At 39.3% G+C, this 27,696-nt stretch overlaps 1 protein-coding gene across 3 annotated transcripts; it reads left to right on the top strand.

Moving 5' to 3' along the window:
- Positions 1 to 624: 624 nt before the first annotated feature.
- Positions 625 to 27,210, top strand: LOC131504942 (zinc finger protein 214-like). Of its 3 annotated transcripts, XM_058717895.1 has the most exons (6): positions 625 to 1,162; positions 1,688 to 1,746; positions 13,417 to 13,543; positions 25,120 to 25,529; positions 26,147 to 26,416; positions 27,015 to 27,210. In XM_058717895.1, exons 2-4 carry the CDS (start codon positions 1,732 to 1,734, stop codon positions 25,464 to 25,466), a joined length of 489 nt encoding a protein of 162 aa, XP_058573878.1. In that variant the 5' UTR covers positions 625 to 1,162; positions 1,688 to 1,731; the 3' UTR covers positions 25,467 to 25,529; positions 26,147 to 26,416; positions 27,015 to 27,210. The 3 variants fall into 3 exon arrangements, 2 of the variants coding, with proteins under 2 accessions (XP_058573878.1, XP_058573877.1); XM_058717894.1 differs by having other exon boundaries at positions 26,147 to 27,210; XR_009258201.1 differs by having other exon boundaries at positions 626 to 1,162; positions 13,417 to 13,506; positions 26,147 to 27,210.
- The last annotated feature ends 486 nt before the right edge of the window (positions 27,211 to 27,696 follow it).

Below are 27,696 nucleotides of genomic sequence, written 5' to 3'. Positions count from 1 at the left end.
GGGCTACGCATCAGAAAACCGTGCAGGAGGGAGGGCCACCCTGAGAATACCTGCCGGCCCAGTGGAGCCTTTGCTGTGACATTCCAGATAGGACCACCGGCCAAATGAGGGGCACCAGTATCCCCGTCTCTTAGTTCCAACCCCTAAGCAGCCAGACTCTTTAGTGCCAGGCGCGGGCCCCGAGGTCCTAGGTGCGGGGCTAGCTTCCACAGCGAAGGAGGGAGGCCGTTTTTCCATTGCAGGATCCCAGGAACTGAAGTTTAAAAATGACTTTCAGGGCGCCTGGGTGGCTCCAATAGGTAAGCAGATGAGTTGGGCTCAGGCCATGATCTGAGGTTTGTGAGTTCGAGCCCTCCCATCGGGCTCTCTGCTGTCCAGGCAGAGCCCGCTTCAGATCCTCTGTTCCCTTCCCTGCTGGTGCTCTCTCTCTCTCTCTCTCTCTCTCTCTCTCTCAAATAAATATATATATATTTTTAAAGTGACTTTTCTACCCCCACCTCCGCACCGACAGGGCTGGCCGAGGAACCTCCGCAGACCCTGGGACCACGCAGGTCGGTCACCCGCGGCCTGGGGCCGCAGTGGGGCGGTGGCCGCGGGGTCTTGTGGGAGGTGCCCTGGGCTCGCTCGGCGCAGGCGCAGTGCTGCCGGGTGGCGGGCTTGGCGCAGGCCGGCGCGGGCTGGTGAGTCCGGGTGGCCCTTCGCATCGCCGCGGTTTCTCGCGGAGAGACTGGGGCTCACAGGGGCACCCTGGGTTAGCAGGAAGATGGAGATCGGAGTGCGGGTGCGATGGAGGGACTTGAACCTCCAAATCAGGGGCCTCGGGAGCTATGGTCCTGAAAAGAATATGCTGCCGAGATTTGGCTGTGGAGGGTGGGAACCTTCCAGGTACTCGAAAGCACTCCAGCTGGCTCTGCTTATCTCCGACTGGGGTTAGTGGCATCTGCCGCCCCAGTGGCTCCAGGACCCCTTTCTCTTTCCGAGTCGAAGTTTGGCTCCACAACCCTGTGCCGGCCGCTCGGGTCTGAGCGCGCCCCCAGGTCTGGCCCGCGATCCCGCGTCTCCCCACAGAGCAGTGTGCCCCGGGGGCCTCCCCTCTTTGGTGCCTCAGGTCTCCTGCTTTGCCATTCCTGTGTCCAGTGGTCCCTAGCCTGAGTTCCTGCAGGTATGTATCCTGAGAGGTGCTTAGCGTTAACTCTGACCCCGGCTGGATTTCCGGAGACTTGCTGGAGGGTACAGATATTTGGAGCCGAGGACAAAGATGCCGGTCGAGGACAGGCTGTAGGAGCCAGCTTGTCCTGAGCCAGTAGAAGCCAGCCATGCTGTAATGAATGAAGGCCGCAGCTCCACAGCAGCTGGAACCCATCCTTGAGGGGGCACACCTGTGACCTGAGCCTTGCCAAAACTGAGCCAAGACTGGGGTGTGGAGGAAGACGGGATTTTGGAGCTGCTGGGGCTGCAAGTCTTGGGTCACATGACCACTTGCGGAGAACAGGGAGAGACCGTGGAGGTTTTGACTCAGAACAGAGGAAAGACGAGTTAGCTGAGATGGTGAACCATCTGCAGTGTGGAGAAAAGAAAGCAACATAGGGCAGGATGGTTGAGGGAACGGTTCAGACAAGGCAGAAACAATGGCCACTCTGGGAGCTACAAGGAAGGCTTGATGTCTCATGGCTCCTTTCTCCTCCAGCTCTGCCTCCTTAACTCCCTGACCTTGCCCAGGAGGAAGAAGAGATGACCAATTCCCAGGTGAGATGCAGTTTTCCTTTTTTCAGTCCCGACTCTTGAGGAAGAACATAAGTTCCTCTTTCTCCCTTAGGAAAGGAGAGGGAAACCTTTATGGAGCACTTACTGCCTGCTAGGTACACTCAACATTGACTTTTCTTTTAATTCTCACAATAGGTGTGAGAAGTGGATATTATTCCCATTTTGCAGACGTATCAACTGGCCCAGTGAGGCTTAGAGACTTGTCAAGTTCAATAAGCTATTAAATGGGGAAGCCAGTATTCATCTCTAGGTCCCTTGTGTCTGCTGTACATGTTGTCAATGGACAGGTCTTCTCATCCATGGATTGGGCATAAATCGTCCACATCCAAAGGGCTGGGTCTAATCCATGAAATTAAGGACTCCAAAGAGAATGCTCCCTTCTGGCCTGATGCCCTCTTTTAAGTTTGTTCTCTACCTAACGCGTTGCTCCTTCATTTATCCACTTAGTTATGGTTGCTCTTTTTATTTGTAAGAGCAAGACAAATTGACTTAGATACAGTTCTTCAAAGTATGTGGTTTCTTTGAGGGAGACTTATATATACATGTGTAAAGTGGTGATTACGACTCATGTATACACTAAGTAAAATGAAAGAAGCTATATTTAAGTGTCAGTGGTATCAGTGTGAGAGAAGGGTGCCCGAGGAAGACTTCGGTGAACTTTTGTTTCTTAAAGAGAAGATTTGAGTATATGAACTTCTATACCTCTTTCAAGTCTTTACTTTTTTTGTTGTTGATAATTGCTTATGGCCTAATATATGGTCAATTTTTACAGCGTTTCATGTGTGCTTGAGTAAATTATGTATTCTTTAATGTTAGGTGCCAATGTCTATATGCATTCATTTATTTTTGTTTGCTTGACCCATCAATAATTGAGAAAAAAAAATGTGTGGAATTTCTTTGAGTAGTAGGTATGTCAGTTTCTCTGTACAGTATTTACACTTTAAAAATATGCAATTCATGGGGGCACCTGGGTGGCTCAGTCAGTTGGTTGAGTGTCCGACTTCGGCTCAGGTCATGATCTCATGGTCTGTGGGTTTGAGCCTTGCTCTGTGCTGACAGATCAGAGCCTGGAGTCTGCTTCCTATCCTGTGGCTCCCTCTCTCTCTGCCCCTCCCCCACTCTCACTTTGTCTCACTCTGTCTCTCAAAAATAAATAAATGTAAAAAAAAACCTAAAAAAATGTAATTCATGGATGTTTTAAGAGGTATATACAAATTTAGAGTTGTGATATCTTCATGGAGAATTGGATTTTTAAAAAAATCTCTATGTAGTGACCTTTTTTTTCACTAGTGATGCTTTTTATCTAGAAATCTACTTTGTTTGATATTGATATAGCTATTCTTTCTTTTGGTTGTTATTTGCCTGGTTTATCTTTTTCCATACTTTCAACTGTTTCGTGGCCTTATGCTTTAGGTATATCTCTTGTTAACTATTTATTTATTTTGCGAGAGAGAGAGAGAGAGAGAGTTTGAGCATGAATTGGGGAGGGGCAGAGTGGGGGGGGGGGGTGAGAGAGAATCCCAAGCAGGCTCTGCACTGGCAGCACAGAGCCTGACTCGGGGCTTGAATCTATGAACCATGAGATAATGACCTGAGGAGAAATCAAGAGTCACATGCATAACCAACTGAGCAATCCAGGCACCCCTCTTGTTAACAGTTTAAGGCTGAATTCTCCCTCCTCCTCCTCAATCTGATCATCTCTGCTTTTTTAACTGGCAAGTTTAGTCTATTTACATTTAGTGTAATTATTGATGTATTTGATGTGTTTATACTGTCTTACATTTTAATTATATTTGTCCATTTTTTGCTTTTTTCTCCTTTCTTACCTTTGATTTTTTTTATATATTGTTTTTTTAAGTGTTTTAAGTTTTTTAAGTTGTTTTAAATTTATAACCTAAATCTGTTCTTTTGGTGATTATCCTTGAAATTGTACCATATATTTGCTAGTCTACATTTGAACAACTTTCAGGGGTGCCTGGATGGCTCAGTTGGTTAAGCATCTAACTCTTGCTTTTGGCTCAGATCATGATCTCAGGATTGTGAGGTTGAGCCCTGCGTTGGGCTCTGTGCTGAGTGTTGAACCTACTTAAGATTCTCCTTTTCCCTCTCTCTCTCTCTGCCCCTTCCCCGCTCACTCTCTCACTCTCTCTCAAAAAAAAAAAAAAAAAGGTAATAAACAACTTTAAGAATATTGCAGAGACTTTAAAACTCTTTGTTACTGATTGTATCCTTGCTTGACTTATAAGCTATTATTTTCTGCATTTTAACTCTGTTTTTTTAACTTAATAAATTAGATATTATTAGAATTATTATTTTGTACAGTGTCTGGATTTATGTACATATTTATCACTTATTTGCTTGCCATTCCTTCTTAGCCTTTTGGGATCAATTTCCTTTTTCCTCAAGTCCATTCTTTAGAAGTTTCTTTTTTTTTTTTAAGTTTATTTATTTATTTTGAGAGAGAAAGAGAGAGAGCACAGGGGAGGGGCAGACAGAGAGGGAGAGAGAGATTCCCAAGCAGGTTCCGAACTGTCAGCACAGAGCCCTACACAGGGCTCGATCTCACTAACTGTGAGATCATGCCCTGAGCTAAAATCAAGAGTCAGATGCTTAACCAACTGAGCCACCCAGGTCCCCCTAGAAGTTGCTTTTTAATGCCCTCTTTAGATGTTCAGTTTGTTGTTTTTTCACAGTTGAATGTGATTTCCAGGTAATTTCTTTGCTTGATCGTTTTATGGTTGCCTTTTTAATTTTTTCAACTAATTCATGTATTGCTGCTCTGATTCCGTATCTGGTGGTTTAAATATCTATAGTTGTTGGTAGTCTAAATTTGTTTTCTGCTGACCCTCACCTTTGGTGACTTAAATTGTGAACTCACTGATTGATCTTAATATACATGAGTCCTATGAGAAATTTTCCACCAGAGGGAATTTGCTTCTATTTCTGGTAGTAGCTTAGAGGATGCTACTAACATGGGATGATTCCAGTTCCTTAGAGTCAGTCTAAACACCCCACCCTGCAGCTGGCACAAGGTTCTGTGTCAGATAATAGTGCTGCTGTCGGCATCTCTCTGTGGGACAAACCTATGCCTTCCAGCTGCCTCCCACTGTAATTTCAGCTCACTCTGTGGTTTTGTTATAGTTTTCATTTTCGGTTTTTGGGGAAAAGAATAGTCCTTTTTCATCGTTTCTAGTTAGGTGAAATTACTTGTTTCAGTAAAATAGTGTGATTGACCTGTCGAACTCCCAAATATATATTTTTTCGCTTAAATCCAATTTAGTTAACATAGTTTAACAATGATTTCAGGAATAGAATTTAGTGATTCATCACTTGCATATAACACCCATTGCTCATCCCAACAGGTGTCCTTTTTTTTTTTTTTTTTAACGTTTATTTGTTTTTGAGAGAGAGAGAGAGAGAGAGCACGAGCAGGGGAGAGGCAGAGAGAGAGAGGGAGACACAGAATCGGAAGCAGGCTCCAGGCTCCGAGCTGTCAGCACAGAGCCCGACGCGGGGCTCAAACCCACAAACCGTGAGATCATGACCTGAGCTGAAGTCAGACGCTTAGCTGACTGAGCCACCCAGGCGCCCCACAAGTCTCCACCTTAATGCCCTTTGCCCATTTAGCCATCCCGCCACCCAACACCCCTCTGGCAACCTTCAGTTTGTTCTCTGTATTTGAGTCTCTTATGGTTTGTCTCCCTCCCTGTCTTTATATTATTTTTGCTTCCCTTCCCTTATGTTCATCTGTTTTGTATCTTAAATTCCACATATGAGTGAAATCATATGATATTTGTCTTTCTCTGACTGACTGATATCGCTTAGCATAATACCCTCTAGTTCCACCCACATTGTTGCAAATGGCAAGATTTCATTTTTTTTGATCACTGAGTAATATTCCATTATATATTTATACCACATCTCCTTTATCCATGCATCAGTTGATGGACATTTGGGCTCTTTCTTTACTTTGGCTATTGTTGATAGCCCTGCTATAAACATTGGGTGCGTGTGCTCCTTCGAAACAGCACACCTGTATCCCTTGGACAAATACCTAGTAGTGCTATTGCTGGGTCGTATGGTAGTTCTATTTTTAATTTTTTGAGGAACCTCCACACTGTTTTCCCAGAGTGCCTGCACCAGTTTGCATTCCCACCCGCAGTGCAAAAATGTTCCTCTTTCTCCGCATCTTCACCAACATCTGTTGTTGCCTGAGTTGTTAATTTTAGCCATTCTGACAGATATGAGGCGGTATCTCATTGTGGTTTTGACTTCTGTTTCCCCGATGATGAGTGATGTTGAGCATTTTTTCATGTGTCTGTTAGCTATCTGGATGTCTTCTTTGGAAAACCGTCTGTGCATGTCTTTGCCCATTTCTTCATTGGATTATTTGTTTTTGGGGTGTTGAGTTTGATAAGTTATTTATAGATTTTGGATACTAACCCTTCATCTGATATGTCATTTGTAAATATCTTCTCCCATTCCATCAGTTGCCTTTTAGTTTTGCTGATTGTTTCCTTCACTGTGAAGAAGCTTTTTATCTTGATGAGGTCCCAATAGTTCATTTTTGCTTTTGTTTCCCTTGCCTCTGGAGACGTGTCAAGTAAGAATTTGCTGCAGCCAACGTCAAAGAGGTTGTTGCCTGTTTTTTCCTCTAGGATTTTGATGGCTTCCTGTCTTACATTTAGGTCTTTCATCCATTTCGAGTTTGTTTTTATGTATGGTGTGAGAAAGTGGCCCAAGTTTATTCTTCTGTATGTCACTGTCCAGTTTTCCCAACTATTTGCTGAAGAGAGTGTCTTTTTTCCATTGGATATTCTTTCCTGCTTTGTCAAAGATTAGTTGGCCATACTTTTGTGGTCCATTTCTGGGTTCTCTATTCTGTTTCATTGATGTATGTGTCTGTTGTTTTTTTTTTTTTTCCAACTTTTTTTTTAATTTATTTTTGGGACAGAGAGAGACAGAGCATGAACGGGGGAGGGGCAGAGAGAGAGGGAGACACAGAATCGGAAACAGGCTCCAGGCTCCGAGCCATCAGCCCAGAGCCTGTTGCGGGGCTCGAACTCACGGACCGCGAGATCGTGACCTGGCTGAAGTCGGACGCTTAACCGACTGCGCCACCCAGGCGCCCCGATCTATGTGTCTGTTTTTGTGACAGTACCATACTGTCTTGAGGATTACAGCATTGTAATATGGCTTGAAGTCTGGAATCGTGATGCCTCCAGCTTTGGTTTTCTTTTTAGGATTGCTTTGGCTATTTGGGATCTTTTCTGGTTCTGTATAAATTTTAGGATTGTTTCTTCTAGCTCTGTAAAGAATGCTGATGTTATTTTGATAGGAATTGCATTGAATGTGGAGATTGCTTTAGGTAGTATCAACATTTTAACATTATTTGGTCTTTCAATCCATAAGCATGGAATGTTTTTCCATTTTTTAATGTCTTCTTCAATTTCTTTTATAGCTTTCTATAGGTTTCAGTGTACAAATTTTGCACCTCTTTGGATAGGTTTATTCCTAGGTGTTTTGTGGTGAACTTATAAATATTTTTACATCTGGTTTAGTATTTTTCAACTTCACTAGTAATCCAAGAAATGTTAATTATAATATAATGAAATGGCATTTTTGCCACCTATCAAATTGGCAGATAGGTGTTTTTTAGTGCTTTTTAAAAATTTATTTGAAAGAAAGTGCACGCACATAAGTGCGGGAGGGGCAGAAAGAGAGAGGGAGAGAGAGAATCCTAAGCAGGCTCCATGCTGTCAGCGCAGAGCCTGACATAGGTCTTGAACTTACAAACCATGAGATCATGACCTGAACCGAAATCAAGAGTTGGACTCTTAACTAACTGAGCCACCCAGGCGCCTCCAGGTATGTGTTTTTTAAAAACACTTTCTGGTAAACTGAGACTGCCAAATACTTTTAAATTAAATGTCCTTTTGCCACAAACTTTTTGGAGGGCTTTGGGAAATATGTGTCAGAAGTCTTTAAAGTGCCTATATCTTTGACCTAGCAATCCTACTTGTAGGAATCTACCCAAAGGAAAAAGTTGATAAGTAAATACATTTGAAATACAGTGATAAAACTTGCAGTATCAGTATGGTAATAAAAATTGGGAAGGAGTTGAGGTGTTCAATATAGGGAAATTGTTAAATAAATAATGATGTAACCATAACATGAACCACTCTGTCGCTATTAACAAGGTGTAGAAGAAGAGTTACTAACAAGGGAACATGTTCATATTTTAAGAGAAAATTATTTTTAAGCTGTAAAGAATATTCCCAATTAAAAAATCTACATATGTATGCCAGAATATAAATAGCAGTTCTTTTGGAAAATGCAATTATGTATTTTGTATTTTTTTTTCCTGTAGTTTTCTCTTATTTTCTATAGCACTTTTGTTATCAGAAAAAAATAGCAAATGAAGTGTGACTCCCTTTTGGGGGGCAGAGGGTTATTAGAGATGTTTGTTGTTTTATTATCAAGTTTTCTTACCATATATGAATAGTAATTATATTAGTACATACCCTGGTGTGGGGGGGAGGTCATAATTTAAGTTGTCTAGCCTAGAATGCAAGCTAGCACTCTGCCAAACTAGTGAGCTACATCGGTGGGGTTTTATATATGTAAAGAGAGTATGCAGCATTGAGAAAAAAATCCCCAACCAAGTGGTAGTACAGCTGTATTGCACAGACATTCTAGAAACAAGGAATATGAAGAAGAACCAGAGGTTGTACTTTCTTTACATAAGATCAACCAGAACAGAGACTTAGACTATATATTTATATCAGCAGTTAATTTATGTGTGTTAGTACTGCTCACTGAGTGTAGGATCTTTATAAACATGAGACATTTCAACACTGCCAGTGGTTTTTCCACATACTTGGTAGTGGTACAGCTGTATATACACTTGATGTTGCTTTTTCTTTAACAGCCGAAATAAAACCTCGTGTTGGGCGTTAAAAACTGTGGCTTTAGGCATTTATAATGATACATCTCTATTATATTTAGGAACGCATTTTAGAAAATAACAAAATGTAACTGATGTGATTATTCATTATTGACTACAGATAAATCCAATTTTATATTTGTAAATTTATAAAACAGACTCTTTAACAAATATTGTCAATATCCTGATATTCAAGACCAAGCCAAAATATTAGCATTGTTTCTATATTCAAGACCCATGTGAATATTTTCATTTTTACAGGGAGTTCCCAAACGCTTCTCATGATTAAGAATTGAAATTGGGTGATACAGGGGCAACTGGGTGGCTCAGTTGGTTGAGCGTCCTACTTTGTCTCAGGCATGGTCTCATGGTTTGTGAGTTCTAGCCCCACATTGGGCTTTCTGCTATCAGTGCAGGGCCCGCTTTGGATCCTCTGTTCCCCTCTTTCTCTGTACCTCCCCCACTCGCACTCGCTCTCTCTCAAAAATACATGAACATTAAAAAGAGAAAGAAAGAAAATGAGGGCTACTGTATGAACACGCCTAATTATTGGGAATTTATTTCGATCAGCTTTGTTTCTGAGGTTGCTATATCTCTGGATGTAGCAATTTTGCATTAATTCACTGCATGATAACAAATGACGTATAGGAAATAAGTTTGTGATGATTGAGAAACAGCATTAAGATAGGGGCTAGTTATCTAGAACATATGTCTTAAATATGTCTTATTAAAACTACCACTTATTTTACCAGCAAAAAAATGGGTTTATTCAAGAATAGCAGAGAATTGCAACCAGAGACAAGCAAGCTAAGGCAAAGCCATAGTCAAGTCTATCGAACAAAGGAGAGGAATGCTCTTTTATAGAGGAAGGGGGTGGGGGAAGTTGGGAGGGCTGTTATAAACAAAAAGTCCATTGGAGTAAACTAGGAATTTTGAATAGTGGCTTTTTAAAGTTTATTTATTTATTTTCAGAGAGAGAGAGAGAGAGAGAGAGCGCGTGCGCGAGAGATAGCACCCACGCACAAGCAGGGAAGGAGCAGAGAGAGGAGAGAGAAAAAATCCCAATCAGGCTCCATGCTATCAGTGCAGAGCCTGATGTGAGGCTCGATCTCATGAACTGTGAGATTATGACCTGAGCCAAAATCAAGAGCCAGACACTTAACTGAGCCACCCAGGTGCCCCATATAGTGGCTGAGTTGTGACAGCCTCTCATTGGCTGGGCTGTTGTCAGGGAAGGAGGAAACCTTTCTTCCTTCTGCTGGGATAGCGAAGTAGTAGCTAAAGTAGTGTGGGCTTGCAAGGTACAGGTGCTTCTCCTGTTGGGTCTGCAGTTGATCCGCTGGTACTGTGTGAGAGCTCCCCCTGCTGGCCTCCTGACTCCATTCTAACCGAGGTTTCCTTTATTAATTTTCAGTCTTTAAGTCCCATATAATACATAGTCCTAGAAAATGAGTTATGATTATTATACACTGAATATTATTGATGCTGATGTTTGAATTTCAAGATTGACAAATCATTAGTGAATTATTTTAAATCTTTATAAAAGGCATTGAATTTCATTCTTAGAGTCTTCCTACAGTACAACTTAATCTTTCTTCTAGAACCATAATAAATACAAATAAGCACACTAAAAGATCTGTCACATCCTTATTCATATTGGTTGTTTTATAGTACAGTAATTGGGAAGAAAAGCACTAGCTTTTCATTAATCCCACAAAATCATTTTCAGTTCATAGGACACATGCTCGTCTATTGTGCAAACTGCCAGTTCTTATCAAGGGCGTTTTAATACCTAGCCACTCTATTTGGGTATGAATGCAGCTATGTTTACAGTCAGTAGTTAGCCTATAAGATAGTTCAAGAATCTAAAAGTTTGCTTGAAAATAGGAATGATATCTTCCTAGCAAGTAAGAACTATAAATTTTGTGAAAATGCGGGTCAAAAGATCATCAATATGATCAGAAGGGTTTTGAACTCCTAAGCAAATGGCTGTTGTTTTAAAAAAAATCATCATCGCATGTTGATATGTTATTCTCATTTTGGTTTATATTTCCTCTGTTTATTTCACCGATGCATCCCAACTACCTAAACCATTGTCCTTTAGAAGGGTTTTTAAATTGGACGTTTATTTTCTTTTTTCTTTCTTTTAATTGAAGTATAGTTGACACAGAAGTTTATTTTATTAAATGTTGTTTTGCCATCCTGTGAGATGATCACATAAGTTTTCCTTTTTCACTTGCTATGATTACATAAGTAATAGATTTTCTAATGCCAACTGTTCAAATAGCCAAAATCCTCATTAGCTAAAAGGAATTTATTGAGGGATATTTGGTAGCTCGCAGACTCTCTTCAAAGGCCAGAAAGACAGGCCTGGAAGCCACACAATTTGGAACGATGCTCAAATCCCACAGTTGGACCATCCCAATGGAGCAACCACTTCTGCTGGGCACTCAGTTTGCACTGCTGACCCAGGGCTGCAAACACCACCCCTAGAACATTTGCTTCGACTGCTTCTGTAACTAGATGCCTCTGATGCCGTCCTTACTCTTTCCAACCATTAGCTTCTGAATTAAAAACTTGTGCAAGTACCTCTGGTTGGCTGATCAAGCTACGAGGGATGCTGGCAAGCAAGTTTCTGGCTTTTATCTTGAGGACACACAGATTCATAAGGTGAAAAATTCCTTAGACTTAGGGTGCTTAAAGTTGCTGGGTTGCCAAAAAAGAATGATAGATCAAGGGATCCTTAGATTTGTTTAATAATAAATGTATCTGTTAGCGTGCCTAATTAGGCAGAGTTCAGTGAACTTAATGTTGAACTATAACTTTGAAATGAAATGGAAGCTGGCTGTGTAGATAAATAAGTATATAAAGAATGTGGACATCTTCAAGTTTGTATCTAAAACAGATAAAACACTATGGGTCTGTGTATAGTTGTGGGGAGTGGGGGAAAGGGGCCTGGTTAAGGCTGCAACACAAGTTTTGGGCGGCTGGGTGAATGGTGAGCTCTTCACTGTGATAAGAAACAGAGGAGATGGAATGCGTATGTACTTGTGTGTTTGTGTGTGTGTGTGTGGAGGGGGAGTTAGAAGACACTTTGAAGTGCCTCTGGGACATCCAATTAAAGAAGTCTAGAAGAAAGATATCAAGGTCTGAGACAGATCCAGGTTAAAGATACAAATTTATGAGTTTAAAGTCATGGGTTTGGTTAAGATCATCCAGCCAATATGTGACAAAAGAAGAAAAAGAAGGTAACTAGAGAAAAGCCTTGAGGAACACAACTATTTAAGGACTGGTCACAATAAGAGGGGCCAGAGTAGAGGTTATGTTGCAGGGAGGCAAGATGGTATAGACCAGTTAGGAGGCAGAGGTGAGGTGGTGGCTCAGAAAAGTGGTGTCAGCAGAGAGAAGAGAGATCTTTAGGAAGATTTAGTGATGGAGCAGGTGTGAGAGAGGACACAGAGGAAGGAAATGATGGTGCCTCTTTTGCTGACTTGAACATCTGAGTGGTGGAGGTGTGGTTGCCTGAATTAGGGAACATTGGGAGGGAAGCAGATCTGGAAAGGGAGATAAAGTCAGAATTGAGCAGGTTGATTTAGATGGCTTTGAAACATGCAGGTGAGTATTTATTTCATTTGGTAGATATTAATCGATTACCTACTTCACACTGGATGTTCATCATGTAGCTAATGGGGTCTGGAACTCTAGGTCTGGCTTGAGGTCTTGGCTGCCAAAGTGCATTTGAGAGTTGCCAGCATTTGAAAGCATTTGAAGTTGTCAGAATAGAAGAGATCACATAGGGAGAGCGAGAGGAGGGCCTGGGAACCCCAACATTGATGAGTAGAAAAAGAGATTGAGAAAGAGTGATCAGAGAGTCAGGAGAAAAACTGGGTTACTATAATATCCAGGCTCTAGGAGGAGAGAGTTTTGAGGAAGACCATGTGGGTGGAGCCAAATAATGTGAAAAGTCAAGCATAAAAAAGCTTGAAAGCTTTCCATTGGATCTATTAGCAAGGAAGTCATTGATTATCTTAATGAGGATAAATTTCTAGAATTGGGAATGTTAGATCAAAGTATATGTTTGATAGATACCGCCAAATTGTTCTCCGAAGTTTTTACCTGGTGTTTATTGGCCATTTATTTTTCTTTTAGAGATTATTCAGATCACTTTTCACTTGTACGGTTTTTTTTTTAAGCTTATTTATTTTCAGAGAGTGCACGTATGAGTGGGGAAGGAGCAGAGAGAGGGGGAGAGAGAGAATGCCAATTTTTTCTTCTAATTGACTTTTAAGAGCTCTTCGTATTATTAGGGTTAGTGAACCTCTGCATAAGATGTTATCTTTTAAAATGTTTTAATTTTTTAATGTTTATTTATTTCTGAGAGAGAGAGACAGAGCATGAGCAGGGGAGGGGCAGACAGAGAGGGAAACACAGAATCCAAAGCAGGCTCCAGGCTCTGAGCTGTCAGCACAGAGCCCGACGCGGGGCTTGAACCCATGAACCACAAGATCATGACCTGAGCTGAAGTTGGACGCTTAACCAACTCAGCCACCCAGGCACCTCTCTTTTAATTATTCTTATGTCTTGGGGCAGAACTCTGAAGTTTTCTTTATTCTGTCTACCTTTGTCAGTGTTCCCAAGTTTAGCCTTTTGTACCACAATCATTGGTGTAAATGCTTAAGAGGAATTACTGTTCTTTGGTATTTTAGGAACCTGTTACATTCAAGGATGTGGCCATGGACTTCACTGAGGAGGAGTGGAGGCAACTAGACCCCACACAAAGGGCCCTACATAAAGAGGTGATGCTGGAAATCTATGACAACCTGGTCTTAGTGGGTGACGACAACCACTCTTTGGAGGATTTTTGCTACCATGGTGTTTAAAATCTGTGGGCTCTTAAAGTTTTTAACTAAGTAAGGGCTTGAGATTCAAATATCAGAGTATCCAAATCACTATTTAAAAAAAAATTTATTGAAATATAGTCGACATACAATGTTGTATTGGTTTCAGGTGTACAACATAGTGATTTGACAATTCTATACATTACACAATGATCACCATGATAAGTGCACTTACCATCTGTCACTATGCAATGTTGTTACAATATTATTGACTGTCCCTATGCTGTAGTATTCATCTCCATGACTTATGTATTTTCTAATTGGAAGTCTGTACCTCTTAATCCCCTTCACCTATGTTGCCCATCCCCCTTTCCATCTTCCCTCTGACAACCACCAGTTTGTTCTCTATTTATGAATCTGTTCTGTGGGTTTTTGTTGTTGTTGTTGTTGTTGTTGTTACTGTTACTTCGTTTGTATTGTTTTTTAGATTCCACATATAAGTGAAATCATATAGTATTTGTCTTTCTTGTCTGACTTGTTTCACTTAGCATAGTATTCTCCATCCATGCTATTGCAAATTGCAAGATCTTATTTTTTTATAAGTAATATTCCATTGTATATGTATATACCTCATTTTCCTTATCCATTCATCTGCCAGTGGACTCTTGGATTACTTCCATATCTCAGCTATTGTAAATAATGCTGCAGTGAACATAGGGCTGTATATATCATTTTGAATTAATGTTTTCATTTTCTTTGGGTAAATATCCAGTAGTGGAATTACTGGATCCTATGATATTTCTGTTTTTAAATTTTTGAGGAACCTCCATCCTGTTTTCCATAGTAGTTGCGTCAGTTTGCATTCTCACCAACAGAGCATAAGGCTTCCCTTTTCCCCAGATCCTCGCCAACACTTAATTCCCTCTGTTTGGTACTAGCCATTCTGACCAGTATGAGGTGATATCTCATTGTGGTTTTTATTTGGATTTCCCTGATGATGAGTGATGTTGAACATCTTTTCCTGTGTCTGTTGGCCATCTGGATGTCTTCTTTGGAACAATGTCTAATCGCATCTTCTGTCCGTTTTTAATCAGATTGTTTTTTTGGTGTTGAGTTGTAGAAGTTTTTAAATATTTGGATATTAACCCCTTATCGGATGTGTCATTTGCAAATATCTTCTCTCATTCAATTGGTTGCCTTTTTGTTTTGTTGATGGTTTCCTTTGCTATGAAAAGCTTTTTATTTTGGTGTAGCCCCAATAGTTTATTTTTGCTTTTGTTTCCCATGCCTCAGGAGACATATCCATAAATACGTTGCTAAGGCTAACATCCAAGAGATTACTGCCTATGTTTTCCTTCAGGAATTTTATGGTTTCGGGTCTCATATTTAAGTCTTTAATCCATTTTCAGTTTATTTTTGTGTATGGTATAAGAAAGTGGTCCAATTTCATTTTTATGCATGTAGCTGTCCAGTATTGAAGAGACTATCTTTCCCCCGTTGTATATTTTTGCCTCCTTTGTCATAGATTGACCATATATATAGGCGTGGGTTTGTTTCTGGGCTCTCTATCCTATTCTTTTGATCTTGTGTCTATTTTTGTGCCAGTATCACACTGTTTTGATTGCTGTAGCTTTGTAGTATATCTTGAAATCTGGGATTGTGATACCTCTAGCTTTATTCTTCTTTCTCAAGATTGCTTTGGCTGTTCAAGATCTTTTGTGGTTCAATATGAATTTTAGGATTATTTGTTCTGCCATGAAAAATAGTATTGGTATTCTGATTAGGATTTCATTGGTAGCTTGCTTTGGGTACAGTGGGCATTTTAACAATATTAATTCTTCCAATCCACGAGCACGTATATCTTTCCATTTGTTTATGTTGTCTTCAGTTTCCTTCATCAATGTCTTATCATTTTCAGAGTATACATCTTTCATGTCTTTGGTTAAGTTTATTCCTTGGTATTCTTTTTGGTGCAGTTGTAAATGGGATTAATTTTTCTTTCTGCTACTTCATTATTAGTGTATAGAAATGCAAAGATAAAAAAGAAATGCAGCAGATATCTGTATATTAATTTTGTAAACTCCAACTTTACTGAATTCATTTATCAGCTCTAGAAGGGTTTTTTGGTGGCGTTTTTAAACATATCATATCATGTCATCTGTAAATAGTGACAATTTTACTTCCTCATCAATTTGGATGCCTTTTATTTCTTTTTCTTGTCTAATTGTTGCAGCTAGGACTTCCCCTACTATGTTGAATAGAAGTGGTGGGAGTAGATATCTTTGTCTTGTTCCTGATCTTTGAAGAAATGCTTTCAGTTTTTCACCATTGAGTATGATGTTAACACTGTGTTTATCATTTATGGCCTTTATTATGTTGCGATATTTTCCCTCCAAACCTACTTTGTTGAGAGTTTTTATCATGAATGGATGTTTTACTTTGTCAGATGCCTTTTCTGCATCTATTGAAATAATCCGGTGGTTTTTATCCTCTCTCTTGTCAATGTGATGTATCACATTGACTTATTTGAGAATATTGAACCACTTTTGCATCCTTGGAATAAATCCCTCTTGATCATGGTGAATGATCCTTTTAATTGTATTGTTGAATTTGATTTGCTTATTATTTTGTTGAGGATTTTTACATGTGTGTTCATCAGGGATATTGGCCTAGAGTTTTCTTTTTTTATAGTGTCTTGTCTATCTTTGTATCCAGGTAATTCTGGTCTCATAGAATGAATTTGGAGGCTTTCTTTCCTCTTCTATTTTCTAGAATAGTTTAAGAACAGGTATTAGCTCTTCATTAAATGTTTGGCAGGATTTATCTGTGAAGCTATCTGGTCCCAGACTTTTATTTGTTGGGAATTTACCAATTCAATTTTGTTAATTGAATCAGTAGTAATCAGTCTGTTCAGATGTTTTATTTCTTTCAGATTTAGTTTTGGATGAATGTGTTTCTAGGAATTTATCCATTTCTCCTAGGATGTGCAATTTGTTTGCATATAATTTTTTAATAGTTGTGTCTTATAATTCTTTGTATTTCTGTGGTCTCAGTTATTACCTCTCCTATTTCATTTCTGATTTTATTTATTTCAGTTCTGTTTTATTCCTGATGAGTATGGCTAAAGGTTTCTCAGCTTTTTTTTTTTTTTTTATCTTTTCAAAGAACAGTTCTTGGTTTCATTGATCTTTTCTATTTTTTTTTTATCTGTATCATATATTTCCACTCTATTATTTCCTACTTTCTCCTAACCCAAGGGTTTGTTCTTTTTTTAATTCTTTTAGGTATAAGGTTAGATTGTTCATATGAGATTTTTCTTGTTTCTTTTGGTAGGCCTGCATCTCTATAACCTTCCCTCTTAGAACTCCTTTTGCTGTGTTCCAAAGATTTTGGACCATTATGTTTTCATTTTCATTGGTCTCCAAGTATTTTTTGTTTCCTCTTTGATTTCTTCATTGATCCATTGGTGTTCAGTAGCATGTTGTCTAGCCTCTGTGTGTTTGTGTTTTTTCGTGTTTTTTTTTTCTTAGTGTTGTTTTCTAGTTTCATATCGTTTGGTCAGAAAACATGCTTGATGTGATTTCAGTCTTAAATTTATTGAGACTTATTTTGTGGACTAACGTGATCTATCCTGGAGAATGTTCCAAGTGCACTCAAAAAGAATGTGTATACTGCTGTTTTTAGATAGAACATTCTGTATATATCTGTTAGGTCTGTCTGGTCTAATGTATCTTCCAAAGCACTGTTTCCTTAATGATTTTCTGTCTTGATCATCCATCTATTGATTTAAGTGAGGTGTGAAAGTCCCCTGCTATTGCTGTATTAGTGTCATTTTTTCCCTTTATGTCTGTTACTATTTGCTTTATGTATTTAGGTGCTCCTATATTGGGTGCATAGATATTTTCAATTGCTATACCCTCATGTTGGATTGATCACTTTATCATTATGTACTACCCTATTTGTCTCTTGCTACAGCCTTTGTTTTAACGTCTATTTTGTCTGATATCAGTATTGTTACTCCAGCTCTTTTTCCCTTTTTATTGCACGGGTATTGTTTTCCATTCCTTCACTTTCAGTCTCTTTGAGTCTTTAGGTCTGAAGTGAGTCTCTCATAGGCAGCATATAGATGGGTCTTGTTTTTTAATCCATTCAGTCACCCTGTCTTTTGATTGGAGCATTTAGTCTATTTACATTTAAAGTAATTATAGATAAGCATGTACTTATGGCCATTTTTTTTTTTTTCTGGTTATAGTTCTTCTCTATTCCTTTCCTCTTGTCTTGCCCTCTTCCTTTGTGGCTTACTGGATTTCTTTAGCATTATGATTGGATTCTTTTCTCTTTATTTTTTGTGTATTTATTTTAGGTTTTTGATTTGTGGTTATCATCATAGACTGTGTAGATAGCAATCTATTTTTTTATTAAAATTTTTTTTATTGTTTTATTTTTTATTTTTTAAAATTTATATCCAAATTAGTTAGCATATAGTGCAATAATGATTTCAGGAGTAGATTCCTTAGTGCCCCTTACCCATTTAGCCCATCCCCCCTCCCACAACCCGTCCAGTAACCCTCAGTTTGTTCTCCATATTTATGAGTCTCTTCTGTTTTGTCCCCCTCCCTGTTTTTATACTATTTTGTTTCCTTTCCCTTATGTTCATCTGTTTTGTCTCAAAGTCCTTATATGAGTGAAGTCATATGATTTTTTGCCTTTCTCTGACTAATTTCACTTCACATAATACCCTCCAGTTCCATCCACATAGTTGCAAATGGTAAGATTCCATTCTTTTTGATTGCCGAGTAATACTCCATTGTGTATATATATACCACATCTTCTTTATCTATTCATCCATCGATGGACATTTGGGCTCTTTCCACACTTTGGCTATTGTTGATAGTGCTGCTGTAAACATGGGGGTGCATGTGTCCCTTCGAAACAGCACACCTGTATCTCTTGGATAAATGCCTAGTAGTGCAATTGCTGGGTTGTAGGGTAGTTCTATTTTTAGTTTTTTGAGGATAAAAAAATTTTTTTTTAATGTTTATTTATTTTTGAGAGAGGCAGAGTACAAGCAGGGGAGGGGCAGAGAGAGGGAGACACAGAATCCAAAGCAGGCTCCAGGCTCTGAGCTGTCAGCACAGAGCCTGGAACAGGGCTTGAACTCATAAACTGTGAGATCATGACATGAGCTGAAGTTGGATGCTCAACCGACTGAGCCACCTGGGCACCTCTATAGCAATCTATATTAAGTTGATGGTCACTTAAGTTCAAACAATATTCTTTTTTAAGTTTATTTATTTATTTAGAGAAAGCATGTGAGTGGGGCAGAGAGGGAGAGAGAGAATCCCAAGGAGGCTCCATGCTGTCAGTACAGACAACGTGGGGTTTGATCCCGTGAACCGTGAGATCATGACCTCAGCCAAAATTAAGAGTCAGATGCTTAACCAACTAAGCCACCTGGGCGTCCCAGTTTGAACAACATTCTAAAAGCTTTGGATAGCATGGACATTTTAACAATACTTGTTTTCCCAATCCGTGACCATGCTGTATCTTTCCATTTATTTGTGTTGTCTTTAATTTCTCTGATCAATGTCTTATAGTTTTCAGAGTATAGGTCTTTTACCTCCTTGGTTAAGCTTATTCCTAGGTATTTTATTCATTTTAGTGCAATTGTAAATGAGATTATTTTCTTAATTTCTCTTTCGGACACTTTGTTATTAGTGTATAGAAATGCAACAGATTGCTATATATTGCATTTGTATCCTGCAACTTTATTGGATTTATGTATCAGTTCTAATAGTTTTTTGGTGTAGTCTTTAGGGTTTTCTATATGTAGTATCTTGTCATCTGCAAAAAGTGAAAGTTTTACTTCTCACTTACCAATTTAGATGCCTTTTATTCCTTTATCTTGTATGATTGCTGCAGCTAGGACTTCCATCACTATGTTGAATAAAAGTGGTGAGAGTGGACATCCTTGTCTTGTTCCTGACCTTAGGAGGAAAGCTCTCAGTTTTCCCCTATTGAGTTGGATGTTCACTGTGGGTTTTTCATATAAGGCTTTTATTATGTTGAGATATGTTCTCTCTAAACCTACTTTGTTGAGTGTTTTTATCATGACTGGATGTTGTACTTTGTCAAATGCTTTTTCTGTGTCTATTGAAATGATCGTATGGTTTTTATCCTTTCTCTTATTGATGTGATGTGTCACATTGAATTGATTTGTGAAAATTGAACCACCCTTGCCATCCAGGAATAAATCCCACTTGATCATAGTGATTGATTTTTTCATGTATTGTTGGATTCGGTTTGCTAATATTTTTGTATCTGTGCTCATCAGAGGTATTGTCCTATAGTTCTCTTTTTTTGTGATGTCTTTGTCTAGTTTTGGAATTGGGGTAATGCTGGCCTCATAGAATGAATTTGCAAATTTTCTTTCCCTTCTATATTTTGGAAAAGTTTGAGAAGAACAGGTATTAACTCTTCTTTAAATGTTTGGCAGAATTAATCTGTGAAGCCAACTGGTCCTGGGCTTTTTTTTTTTTTTTTTTTTTTCTGGGAGTTTTTTGATTACTGATTCAATTCACTGCTGGTAATTGGTCTGTTCAAATTTTCTATTTATTCCTGCTTCAATTTTGGTAGATTGAAGGTAGTTCAATCTAGCAATTCCTAGGTAGCTTTCTAGGAATTTATCCATTTCTTCTAGGTTGTCCAATTTGTTAGCATATAATTTCTCATAATATTCTCTTACAATCCTTTGTATTTCTGTGGTGTTGATTGTTATTTCTCCTCTTTTGTTTCTGATTTTATTTGAGTCCTCTTTTTTTGTGATGAGTCTGGCAAGAGGCTTATTGATTTTGTTGATCTTCCCAAAGAACTAGCTCCTGGTTTCATTGATCTGTTCTATTGTTTTTTTTTTTTTTAGTTTCTGTATCATTTATTTCTGCTCTAATCTTTATTATAATTTCTGTCCTTCTGCTAGTTTTGGATTTTTTTCTTCTTTTTCTAGCTCCTATAGGTGTAAGGTTAGGTTGTGTAACCCTCACCCTAACCCTATTCCCAACCTTGCTTCCTGAGGTAGGCTTGTACTGCTGTAAACTTCCCTCTTAGAATTGCTTTTGCTGCATCCCAAAGATTTTGAATCATTGTGTTTTCATTTTCACTTATCTTTATGTATTTTTTGATTTTTTGGTTGATCCATTCATTGTTTAGTAACACGTTATTTAACCTCCATGTATTTGTGCTCTTTCCAGATTTTTTCTTGTGGTTGATTTCCAGTTTCATTGCATTGTGGTCAGAAAAGATGTATGGTATGACTTTGATCTTTTTGAATTTGTTGATACTTGTTTTGTGGCCTAATATGTGATCTATTCTGGACAATGTTCCATGTTCACTTGAAAAGAATGTGTATTCTGATGTTTTAGAATGGAATGTTCTGAATATATCTACTAAATCCATCTGGTCTAGTGTGTCATTCAAAGTGACTGTTTTCTTATTGATTTTCCTTTTAGATAACCTGTCCATTGATGCAAGTGAGGTGTTAAAGTCCCCTACTAGTACTGTATTACTATCAGTTTCTTTGTGTTTGTTATTAACTATTTTATGTATTTGGGTGCTTCTATGCTGGGTGTGTAAATATTCACCATTGTTATGTCTTCTTGTTGGATTGTCCCCTTGGTGATTACATAATATCCTTGTCTCTTGTTACAATCTTTGTTTTAAAGTCTATTTTGTCTGATATAAGTATTGCTACTCTGGCTTTCTTTTCACATCCATTTGCGTGATAAATGTTTCCCATCCCCTCGTTTTTTAAAAAAAAGTTTATTTACTTAGAGTGTGAGCGGGAGAGGGGAAGAAAGAGAGGGAGAGAGAGAAAATCCCAAACGGGCTCTACACTGTCAGCATGGAGCCTGATGTGGGGCTCGAACTCATGAGTTGTGAGATCATGACCTAAGCTGAAATCAAGAGTCAGACACTTAACCAACTGAGCCACCCAGGCACCTCCATCCCCTTGCTTTCAATCTTCATGTACCTATAGATCTGAAATGAGTCTCCTGGAGGCAGCATATAGATGGGTCTTGTTTTTATTATCTAGTCCATCACCCTATATCTTTTTATTACAGCATTTAGTCCATTTACATTCAAAGAAATTATTGATATTTTGTTGCCATTTTGTTGTTTTATGGTTGTTTTTGTAGATCTTATCTGTTCCTTTTTTCCATTGCTTTCTTCTCTCACCGTAAGTTGGCTTTCTTTAGTGATGTACTTGGATTCCTTTCTTTTCTGCACATTACTGGTTTTTGATTTGTGGTTACCATTAGGTTTGTATATAACATGTTCCGCATATAGCAGTCTACACTAAGTTGGTGGTCACTTAAGTTTGAGCCCATTCTTTACTCTTTCCCACCCCCTACATTTTAGGTACATGGTGTCATACTTTACATCTTTTTATGTTGTGAGTCCCTTGGCTGAGTTTTACAGATACACTTATTTTTACTGCTTTTGTGCTTCCTACTTTTCTTATTCTTATGATCTTTCCTTTCCACTCAGAGTCCCCTTTAACATTTCTTGTAGGGCTGGTTTAGTGGTCAAGAACCCCTTTAGCTTCCGTTTGGGAAATTCTTTCTCTTTTATTCTCAATGATAGCCTTAGTGGATAGAGTATTCTTGGCTGTAGATTTTTTTTTCTTTCACCACTTTGAACATATCATGCCATTCCCTTCTGTCCTGCAAAGTTTCTACTGAAAAATCCACTTATAGCCATATGGGGTTTCCCTTGTATATAACTGTCTTATCTTTTGCTGCTTTCAAAATTCTCCATCGCTACTTTCTGCTATTTTGATAACTGTGTCCTGGTGTGAACCTCCTCGGGTTGATTTTGTTGGGAGATCTCAGTGCCTCCTGGATCTGGATATCTTTCTCCCTCCCGTATGCCCCATTTTTCCAGCTGCTGCTTCTACGCTGCGTCTCCATGGGTTGTCTGTCATGCTAGCTCTTTAACGGCAGTGACTCTGTTTCCTGTTGCCCTCTGGGCTCTCCCAGAGCAAAGCCTGCTGATTTTTGATGTTCCAGGCTTCAAGTTCTGCTGGTTGTAAGAACCCACAAAATGTGGCCCCTCCAGTTTTCAGAGCCAAATGCTATGGCGATTGATGTACCCTGTACAGGTTCCCTAGTGTGATCATCTTTTTCCCCCTTCTCCACGCCTGTTGCTCCCTCCCTTCCTCGGGTATCCCACAATTTATGTTTAGCTCCCTGCCATATTATTTATACCCTCTTTGATGTGCTTCTTCTTTACATTGAGTTGTAGAGTTTGTTCTACCATTCTTTGGGTTGTTTTCTGGGTTACTTATACTGATATGAGTGTTATCTAGTTGTGGCCATGGATGAGGTGAACTGGGTCCTCCTACTGCACCATCTTCCTCAGAAATCCCCTAGTGTGTTTTGCCTTGAATTCTGCTTTGTCAGATATTAATGTTGTTCATCTGTTCTCCTAGTTGGCATTTGCCTGGTATAGATTTGTCTCTTGCAAGCTGAAAATGGCTGTATTTTTAAACCTAATCTTGGAGTCTTTAAGACTCTTGGGGAATTTAGTCCTTTTACATTTACTGTAATTATGATTCCTGACATTTTTTTTTAAGGTTTTATTTATTTTTGAGACAGAGAGAGACAGAGCATGAACGGGGGAGGGGCAGAGAGAGAGGGAGACACAGAATCAGAAGCAGGCTCCAGGCTCTGAGCCGTCAGCCCAGAGCCCGACGTGGGGCTTGAACTCGCGGTCCGTGAGATCGTGACCTGAGCCGAAGTCGGACGTTTAACCGACTGAGCCACCCAGGCGCCCCTGATTCCTGACATTTTATGCATTCTAATTCCTCACCCCCTTCCCTTATTTGGGAGTTCTAAATGAATTGTTACTTTCCTTTTTCCCCTCCATTTTTATTCTTTAATTACCCTTAAGATTTTAACATGTTTTAAAAGTTATATTTTTCTGTCAGTGGCAAGTGTTAAACAGTTCTTTATAACTTCTACTTTCCAGAACAATACAGACCTATTAAACTTTCACTTAGCATTCTCACACACACACACCCTTTTCCCCATGGCCTGTGTTTAGTTGAAACAAGATATAATTCTTAATTTTTTTACATCGTGTCTTTATTTTTTCAGAGATTAAGGTGGCTTTAATTTTTTCCATAATTTCTTAAATCCCACATCTGTTTTTTGCTTGGATCTATTTTTCATTTGCCAACAAACTTTCTGAATCTCTACATGTTTGTAAGGGTATTTATATTCACCCCAGTCTTGGATACTAGTGTAGCGGAGTAGAGACCTCTAGATTCAAAATCATTTTTCCCTGAGAATGTTTTAGCCATCCTATCTTTGTTTTTAACCTCCTGATATTGCTTACTCCAATTTGATTCATTCATTTAGTAATTCTCTCATTTTTGCTTAACCTGTTCTTTTTTTCCCCCTTCCTTCTGAAAACATTTAGAACTTTCATCTTTTTCTCCTTGGAATTTTGAAATTTAACAGAATATATCTAGGTGAGCAAAAAAATTTTTTTTAAGTAATCATGTTTGCCAGTCATTGAGCCTGTTCATCTCTGAATCTTTCAGATCAGAGAAGTTTTCCCTTATTGTTTTATGAGATTTTGTTGGGTGAAAAGGAGGTAAAGCTTTTACTTTATTTTTTAAGTTTATCTTGAGAGAGAGAGAGAGAGAGAGAGAGAACAAGCAGGGCACAGAGAAAGAGGAAGAGAGGGAATCCCAAGCAGGCTCTGTGCTGTCAGCATAGACCCTGATGGGGGGGCTTATACTGACAAACCATGAAATCATGACCTGACCTGAAGCCAAAGTTGGAGGCTTAACTGACTGAACCACCCAGACACCCCAAGCTTTTACATTTTTATTATTTATTTCTACTTTTTATATTTCGTGTTTTCCCTCTTCATGAGTTTTTATTTTAATTTTGGTTGTCTTTGCTTTTTTGAGGGTATCTTCCTTTTGCCTATGTAAAGGAACCATCAGGTGAGGTTTTAGAATTATCGAGTATCATCTTTTTCCTTCAGGATACTGGAGACCTTGTACTATTGTCTTCTGCCAATCTTACTCTCTTTTCAAGGGAGTAACTTGTTTTATTTTTTTAAAATGTTGTATATGCTTTTGTTTTCTTGATCTTTGAAATTCAGAAATTTCATCTAGATATGTGAATATGTTTGTCCTTTTTTCAACTCCTACATGGTACTTGGTGGGGAGGGTTATTTGATTTTCTAGATTGAAAGTCTCTTTCAGATTAAGTACACTTTCATGAATTCTTCTATTTGTTTTCTCTTTCTGGATCTCCTACACACTTGTAAGATCTTCTAGATCTAGCCTTCACGACTTAATATTTTTCTCATAATTTCATTTTCACAATTTCACTTTCTCGATCCTTTCCCTTTGAATCCTAGTAGAACTCTTCAAGTTGGTTTTTTAACTAAGATAGTTTTCCACATTCTCCAGTCTGATATCCTATTGCTTGCAGCCTTGATTGAGATTTTTAGTTCACATTTTCTTTTTCTCAAAACATCCTCTTTTCCACACAGCGAAGAAACTTGACGACTGTGCTGAATGTGGGAAGAGCTTTAGTCGAAGCACAGATCTTCGCTACCATCAGAGAATTCACCCTGGAGAGAAACCTTTCATATGTGATACGTGCGGCAAAGGCTTCAGTTATAACACAAATCTTCGTGTTCATTGGAGAGTTCACACAGGAGAGAAACCTTTTAAGTGTGAGTGCGGCAAGGGCTTCCCTCAGACCTCCAACCTTCGCATCCATCAGAGAGCCCACACTGGAGAGAGACTCTACACATGTGATAAGTGTGGTAAGGGCTTCAGTCGGAACATAGATCGCCAAGTGCAGCAGAGAGTCCACACAAACGTGAAACTCTGAAAACACAGACTTATATGCTCATCTGAAAGTCCACAGAGGAGAGAAACTCTACAAGTGTGTGTGGTAAGAACTTCAGTCAGAGCATAGATCAAGTTTATCAAACAATTCACACAGAGAAACCATTAGATAGGAGAGATGTTGTAAGAGTTTGTTACCTTTATCTTCATCAGATCCCACGTGGGAGACAAACCCTACAGGTGTGGAACGTGTGGTCAGAACTTCTGTCAGAGTGCATCCCTCCCCCTTTACCAGAGTCTGTTTCTGCAACAATTCTGTGAGCCCCACGAGCGCCTCGTTACACATGCTTTGCTCACCATTTTGTCCCCAGCTCCTGACAGTTACTTGTACCAGCTCCTTGCCTGGTACAAGTAACTATTCAACAAATATCTCTTGAATGCAGATCCACTTGGGAGAGAACCCCTTTAAGTGTGATGTGCAGTAAAGACTTCACAGTCCACACATTGAAATACTGCACGGTAAAGATTTCAGTCAGATCATGGGTCTCATCGTTAGTTAATCCCTGCAGGGGAGAAGTCCTGTCAAACTGATGAATATACTAATGGACTTGAGATAATATTCGTGTTATTAAATCGCTATAGTAAGTTTATATGCCTTCAACATAAGAATTCTCACCCCTAAACTATCCTCATGCTAAAACATGTATCTATTGTATTATTCAGGAAAAATCCTGTGACATGAAATTATGTGTCAAGCTCTGGACTGACAAGCTCCACAGAAGGTTGATTCCATCACAAAGAGGTTTATGTTAGACATAACCAATAAGTAACCCAGCACCCGTGCCAAACAAGGTTTTCCTCCTGGAAAGATGCCCCTTACCTGGCAGAGGCCCTTCTAGACTGAAAGCCTCCTGGCTCTAATTGAGCATCTCCCCGTCCATCATGTCACCAGGCTCCTGGGTGCCTTGCACCATGGATTATAGAAGTCTCCAGGTAAGGCATCTTCAGAGTAGATGTCTGTAGAAGAGACAGCTAAAGAAAGGGGCTGGGTCAGGAGAGGAAAGCAAGTCTGAAAGGAAATGATTAGAGGGAAAGGAAAAAGAACGGTGCCTAGGAGGGAGGTTGTGGGATGGTGGGGGTAGAAAGCCCAGAGGCTTCTCCAAAGTTTCAAACAAGTGTGGTGACCCCAGTACAGGGCTTTCCCTGAGTAGTCTGAGCTGAGTAGAGGGTGAGCTGTAGTGGGTAGAGATGGACCCCATCAGCGTTAGGGCCAGTTGGGACCAGAGGTGGAAAAGCTGCTGTGAAGGGCCTTGGAAAGCAACTCCATGCTTCATTGTTTCCCCAAGTGGCCCAAGTCAGGTGGGACCATCATCCCCCCAATGGAAGGAGGGATCCTATAGGAAGGCAGTAATAAGGCTGACTCCCTTCAGGAGGCATAAATTAATCAGAGACAGAGCCTGAGGGCCTGGCCATGAAGCAGGAAGACTGGGGCCAGTGGAGGTTAGGAAGAGGTCAGGGACCCAGCTTCATCATTAAATGTGAGTAAGGAAGAGAGCGGTTTGTCTAAATTCTTTGTACTATGTGCCCCTAGGCAGCCATTGCAAGGGGAAGGATATCCACCATTAGAAAGACTTTGGGGCTCTAGGAGGACTGTCAGCTGACCTGACCAGAGACCGTCGGCTCACATTGGGAGCCGGTGTTGGTATGCCCAAGGGCTATAATGGCAACTGGCTTGTGAGAGGCCCTCAAATATTGAATGAGGGTATTAATAAAATTCCAACAACTCACATTTATATTAGTTTCTTTTCCTTCTTCCTCTTTGCTTTTTCCTCTCCAACTTTTCTTCTCTTTTCTGTTTTTAGATTTAAAAACTACTTTAATTATAAAATATTTCAGGCATACAGAAAAGTTCAGAAAATATAACAATAGTATGTTAAATTTTGCCACATTAGCATCAGGTTTTTTTGGGGGGTGGGGGGTGGTAAGGAAAAAACAGATTGAACTGCAGCCTCATGCTGTCTTTTCCCTCAGCCCTGCTCAGAGGTAACCATTATGCTCAAGTTGCTGTGTATTATTTCTGTGTGTGTTCCGGTTTTTTTTTTTTTTTTTTAATTACCTGTGTGTCCATGATATCTTAGTTTTGTTTTGTTTTTGTTTTTTTTGCAATTTGCTTTATGCCCCAAGCATTACATTTTTGAGATTTTTTATGCTGATGTTTTAGATCTAATTAAGGGATTTCAGCTTCTGTCATCTAAGCTATCAGATGATCTACT

This window comes from Neofelis nebulosa, chromosome 2 (assembly GCF_028018385.1).
Source record: "Neofelis nebulosa isolate mNeoNeb1 chromosome 2, mNeoNeb1.pri, whole genome shotgun sequence".
Classification (NCBI taxonomy): domain Eukaryota; kingdom Metazoa; phylum Chordata; class Mammalia; order Carnivora; family Felidae; genus Neofelis; species Neofelis nebulosa.
Note: the sequence above shows the minus strand (reverse complement) of the source record. Positions and strands in the feature narration are given on the sequence as shown.

What these genes read in the sequence shown, in the direction of transcription:
- LOC131504942 (XM_058717895.1), top strand. An exon ending in TGACAACCTGGTCTTAGTGG is followed by an intron (nt 13,544 to 25,119) that starts GTGACGACAACC and finishes TTTTCCACACAG; the next exon opens with CGAAGAAACTTGACGACTGT.